This window comes from Callithrix jacchus, chromosome 12, assembly GCF_049354715.1.
Source record: "Callithrix jacchus isolate 240 chromosome 12, calJac240_pri, whole genome shotgun sequence".
Taxonomy (NCBI): Eukaryota; Metazoa; Chordata; class Mammalia; order Primates; family Cebidae; genus Callithrix; species Callithrix jacchus.
Genome location: NC_133513.1, coordinates 43,596,902 through 43,603,187, shown reverse-complemented (window position 1 = coordinate 43,603,187; position 6,286 = coordinate 43,596,902). Strand labels below are relative to the sequence as shown.

Sequence of the window (6,286 nt, the reverse complement as noted above, 5' to 3'; positions counted from 1 at the left end):
AAGAAAACTGAAAAGCTACAAAGCACTATAAAACCTCAGACACAAAGAAGTCTTGGATCATACTCATAGGAGCAAAAAATACCTAATTCAGCACAGTAAGTATGCCAAGGGCCTAACTGAAAATCCAGTTCCTAATCGGCCTGAGTTAACATTATATTCAGGTGAGTATTATTAAAAACATGGAGAAATACGTAGTATTTAACAAAAACTGGTTAAATGTGTGTTAAGTGACACAGTGTATTTCCCATTAGAGTCAGCTATATAGTTTGTGGCACTTTGTCCTCCAAAATAGGTCAATAGACTTATGTTAAAGACAACATGTGTATTGAAAGTAGCAATTTTATTTGAGTTAAAATTATTTACAAAAACCCAAAGACATACTTCATGAAACTGGTACAAACTATTTTTTCCTGCCGTTGGCTTTTGCTCCAAAGATCACAGCTGAGAAATACTGTATAAAATAAAAATAGGATTGGATTCAGAAAAGTACTCTACTGTTCTAATTTCCAATTGGTAGTATTTACAGAAATATTTACAATGGAAAAAAAGGTTACTTTAAAACTTTAGTTAATTTGCAAGTCAGCCTCAAGTACCCTAAAATGCAGAGTTCTCTGAGGGTTAAAAACACACAAATGCACTGCAGTTGGTGAAGTGATTATCTCCCCCACCACCTCCCCCCACCAAAATCTGCATCTCTATCAGTGTTTGACAATTAGTTATTATTTAAAAAACAAAATAAAACAAAAAACTGTTAAACACTGAGGTAAATCAATTCTCAAATGATTACCGGTGTAACAGAAAAATGTAGTTCGCCCTGATTGTTCTCATCCAAATGTTTTATAATATTCCTTACCATCTGCCACAAGTCAGGTTCACCAAAAATCTGTCCCTTTTCCTAAATCCAATGATTAATAAATATCAATATATTTTGCATTTTAAAATAATTAAACAAAATATATCTAATTTAATTTTATGGGTATCGTTTACCAATATGCTTTTAAAAATATTTTGCTAAGCTAGCTTTAATACTCAGGGCAAATACAATCTCAGTGGTTCCCACGTTACACTGGCATTCTATGTTCTTAAAAGGTGATGGGTAGGGATTGGGGTGGGTAGAAGGAAGAAAACAATTTGCCTGGAATCAGTTACTTCCTTAAAGATTTCCCAACAATCTGCATTATCAAAAATAGGAAGACAATAGAAGGCAGCCACTGCATTTAAAAACATTACAGCTGGCACTGATACAAGAGCCCCGATTTGTCACTTTATACAAGGAAATAACAAAGTCTAAATGGGTAAAAATTAGACTTTTAGCTATTTTCCCCAATACACACCAAACTAATATTTTTATGGCTTCAAGTTTTTCAAATCCAATGAAGAAACATGATGTAACTACCTGAAAGGTATTTAAAAAGCATTAATGAAAAAGATCTCTAGAAAGCCTGTATTCAGGCCCAATCAATAAAAAGGGAAAAAAAGTATATAACCATTGATCTGAAAAATAATTAACACAAGAAAAATTTGCAATGTTCTGAAATTAAATCTATAAAATGTTTTGTGTTCCATTAACTGTTTTTCAAACAACTGCTCTATGAACAAAGAATCTGAATGAAAAAAAGGTCTTCTCTAAACCAGCAATTTAAGGCTTTGCGCTTATGCAATTGATCCTGTCACTCTATAGAAGAATATACATGTTACTGGAAACATGAATTCCACATTGGTGTTTTAGCTTCCTTATATTTATTGTATTGAACATTAGAAAATATATCCAGAGAGTATTTCCTCAAAACTTAATGTTTTAAGAGCCTCCCTAGCATTAAGTGTAAACTACCCTGGGTTTGACTATTTTGCTTCCTCCGTTATTTAACAGGGCATATCATCTTATATAATATTCCCTCAAAGTGTTACTTCTTTTCTTGTGTCTATAGCTATGACACATTATAGTATGATATTGAATATGGTTGTGGTCTCAAAAGTAAAAAACAGTTCAATAACCCAAACCTAATCAAGAATAAAAAAATATACTATTAATCGCTTGTATCTTTGGATTCCATCTAATTTTAAATACAGACAGTAGTTCAGGGAACAACAACCAAAAAATTCACAAAATTATTAAAAGCTTTATTTACGATTGGAATCATTCAACAAAAAAGCAAAAGCAAATGAGCCTGAAAAAGGAACTAAGCTGTTGTCTAGAATGTCCTCAGAACATTCACTACCTCAGTAGCTAAGCTGCCTTTGCACCTGGCTGGCATGACAACAGTGGCTCAACATACACAGCAGTTGCACTAACAGCAGCACATATTTTCCCCTTAAAACTTGCCCAGAATAAAGCAAGAGAACAAGGGGAGGGTATAAACTCTGCCAAAGTAAATGTATTTAAATACTGCATGGAAATGTTAACAGCCTGAACCTTTTCCCTCATTTTTGATAGTTGCAGATTGATGTAGTAACTGTCATTTAGCAAATGCTGAATGCATGACGATGAAATCAGGTGGCCTTAAAAATCCAAACATGAATGATATTGATGAATGTTCTTGGTATGTCTTCAAGGACTTCTTTCATGACTTGACTTTTCTTTGTCTAAGGATAGCTCCAGTATTACCAAGCACCTGAAGCAAAGGGAAAGCAGCTAGCAATGTTCCAAATACTCAATCACTCTAGAGATAGATTTCTGGCCAGTTGTTCCAACAGCACACTGAAAGGGGGGTGAAGGGGAAAGGAAGTAACAGTTAATATTTAACAGATTTGAAGAAGTATTAAATAAAAATTTACTTCTAGATTTACTAAACTGAACACTACAAATCAAAGTATACTAAGTTTAAATTGTGGGTTTGATAAAGTTATTTGCCATAACATGCAGTAATTATCTTGAAGAAATAGAACACAATTACTAAAATTAAAAGAAAATCCCTTTTGCTCCCACTTGCTATGGTCATAGTGTTTTTATTTCTACTGTCAATGCATTATACTTAAATCTAAAATCATATAAGCTCCAATAAAAGCTACTTACAGTAAGATTCATGAAGCTCAAAAATTTTTTGAGCATCTCTGTCATTATTGAAAAGTCCCCTTCTGGCAGATATTCCCGCACAGTGGTTACATTGATCTGAGCAAAACAGAGCAAGAAATATTGGTCAGCTGGAAGAAAACATGAGATTGCACCTCATACAATGTTGCTGGGTTTTTTTGTTGGCTTTTTTTTTTTTTGAGACGGAGTTTCGCTTTTGTTTCCCAGGCTGGAGTGCAATGGTGCGATCTCGGTTCACCGCAACCTCCGCCTCCTGGGTTCAGGCAATTCTGCTGCCTCAGCCTCCTGAGTAGCTGGGATTACAGGCACACGCCACCATGCCCAGCTAATTTTTTGTATTTTTAGTAGAGACGGGGTTTCACCATGTTGCCCAGGCTGGTCTCAAACTCCTGAGCTCAGGCAATCCGCCCATCTCAGCTTCCCAAAGTGCTAGGATTACAGATGTGAGCCACCACACCCATTTTTCTTTTCTTCTTCTTTTTTTTTTTTTTTTTTGGAGATGGAGTTTCGCTCTTGTTACCCAGGCTGGAGTACAATGGCGCGATCTCGGCTCACCGCAACCTCCGCCTCCTGGATTCAAGCAATTCTCCCACCTCAGCCTCCTGAGTAGCTGGGATTACAGGCACGTGCCACCATGCCCAGCTAATTTTTTGCATTTTTTTTTTTTTTTTTCAGTAGAGACAGGGTTTCACCATGTTGACCAGGATGGTCTCAATCTCTTGACCTCGTGATCCACCCGCCTTGGCCTCCCAAAGTGCTGGGATTACAGGCTTGAGCCACCGCGCCTGGCCTCTTCTTTTTTTTAATGAAACAGTCACTCTGTTGCCCAGGCTGGAGTGCAGTGGTACCATGTTAGCTCACTACAACCTCCACCTCCTGGGTTCAAGTGATTCCCATACCTCAGCCTCCCAGGCAGCTAGGATTAAAGATACGTGCCATGACACCTGGCTAATTTTTGTATTTTTAGTAGAGACAGGGTTTCATCATGTTGACCAGGCTGGCCTCAAGTAATCCACACACCTTGGTCTTCCAAAGTGCTGCGATTAAAGGCGTAAGCCAGTGTACTCAGCCTACTTTCACAAATGCAAAGAAAAAGGCCTGAAATAACAAACTGTACTGTTTAACGTATGTGTGTGTTTCATTGGGGGACCAGAGGGGATAGGAGTAGAGGGTGAGGACTTCAGACTTGAGAATATTCTCACAGAGCTGCTCACAAAATAAAAAGATCAAATAAAATTCACATGCTTCACAGGTGAATCCAACTAATTATATAGGACAGAAATTAACTAGAAGTACCTTTCTAAAGGTAATCTAACCTCATCTATAATAAATAGATTCTCAGACAGTATCAGAAGAGGAAACCTGGGCCGGGCAAGGTGGCTCAAGTCTGTAATCCCAGCACTTTGGGAGGCGAGGCGGGTGGATCACGAGGTCAAGAGATCGAGACCATCCTGGTCAACGTGGTGAAACCCCGTCTCTACTAAAAACATAAAAAATTAGCTGGGCATGGTGGTGTGTGCCTGTAGTCCCAGCTACTTAGGAGGCTGAGGCAGGAGAATTGCCTGAACCCAGAAGGCAGAAGTTGCAGCGAGCCGAGATCAAGCCATTGCACTCCAGTCTGGGTAACAAGAGCGAAACTTCGTCTCAAAGAAAAAGAAGAGGAAACCCTTCATTATTAGGAAGAAGCAGCCAAACGATGTATAAACCAATCGGTTGTATGAAAAACATTACACAACCTGCTTAAAAAATTGTTCATTTCATTGTAGTAAAGAATGCTTTTGGCGGGGCGTGGTGGCTCACACCGGTAATCCCAGCACTTTGGGAGGCTGAGGATGGCGGATCACGAGGTCAGGAGTTCAAGACCAGCCTGGCCAGCACGGTAAAACCCTGTCTCTATTAAAAAAAAAAAAAAAAAAAAAAAAAAGAATGCTTTAAATGTTTTAGGGAGAATCAAAAGAAAAGATCTTCGAGGAAGGTTCAAATAAGGAGCAAAGGAAAGTATACTGTACCAAGTGGGGGGCACAAGGTAAAGGAAGGTTCACCTTTAATAAGGAACAAAAGAAAGTATACTGTACCAAGTGGGGACACAAGGTAAAGGATTAAACAAAACCAACCAAACAACAACAATAAAATACATGAAAGCTTACAATTTGACTTTTGTTATTAGAGGCAAAAAAGGAGACACGACATACCACTTTTCAGAAATTTGCCACTACCCACCTCCTTTTTCCTATTCCCATGCCAGGGTACTTGAAAATTAGAAAGCAGCAAAATAATGAGATGAATACAGCTTCAGAAAATATCTAATCGAAATACTGCTAAAGTACTCATGTGCTGAAGGTATCAGTTACACACATTCAAACTGATCCTCTCCACCAAAAGTTATCACAGTGGTGGGCAGAGTAGTGGCTAAGGTGTCTCTGGAGAACAGCTCAGTAGAAAAGTGCACCTCTATAATAAAGAATATATGATTAGCTTCTATGTTTTTGAATGAAAGGCCCTCATTAATCCAAATCAAATCCTTCTCTATCAACACACTATAGAACATAACATATAGCGTTTCTGAGGCAAGGGAAGGGACAGTGACAGCATTTTATTAACAGAGCATAGCAGGTACAAAAAGAAAAGGTATGATACAGCATGGCCTATTTGAAAATTTTAAAAAGTATCCACGGGGTTTGGATGTAGGTTTGGAAACTGCAGAATCAGTCTGAAGTTGAGGGTCTCGCAGCACTAAACAAAGTCATTACTCCCCTTACCGGCTATGAGTCAAAGAAGACTGGGCAAGGAGCTATGTGATCAGCAAGTGTTCTGATGTAAGTTAGCTCTGGTGGCAATGTGCAAGGTCAGGAATGGGGAGGCAAGAAAGCAGAAAGAGCAGTGAGGAGACTGACCACTGCAATGCACCCGATGCAAAGTGAGACGTCATGGAGGGCAAGTGAAAACAGGATCAGACCACAAAGCAGCATTTACTGCAACAACCACATGCTTTTTTGTCTGTCTCTTTCACTTACACATCAGGCAAACTAACTCCCTTTACTTTTTGTGGTATCAGCTAGCTTTTTGGGGTTAATCATAATAATCTCCAAGACAACGAATAAATCTGAGGCTCTATGAATTTACAACATTGCCCACAACTAAGAACATTCTCTCTTTAGAGACAAGATAGATACAGGCAAACACAAGTTAGAATTAGCATGGGAATGATAGGCTAAGGTAAATTATATGTGGTAATAACACAATTTCAAGAACAAT

General features: G+C 38.3%; 1 protein-coding gene across 8 annotated transcripts in view; it reads right to left on the bottom strand.

Annotated features, from left to right (window-relative positions):
- Nucleotides 1-321: 321 nt before the first annotated feature.
- Nucleotides 322-6,286, bottom strand: part of WAPL (WAPL cohesin release factor) — a 95,593-nt gene continuing 89,628 nt past the window's right edge. For 7 of the 8 annotated variants that reach the window (XM_054242887.2, XM_078345418.1, XM_054242889.2 and 4 more), the window contains 2 exons: nucleotides 3,014-3,109; nucleotides 322-2,698 (listed from right to left, as the gene is read on the bottom strand). In XM_054242887.2, the coding sequence (XP_054098862.1) occupies nucleotides 2,633-2,698; nucleotides 3,014-3,109 (162 nt within the window). In that variant the 3' untranslated portion in view covers nucleotides 322-2,632. The remainder of the gene's footprint in view (nucleotides 2,699-3,013; nucleotides 3,110-6,286) is intronic. The other variant, XM_054242888.2, reaches the window with a different exon arrangement.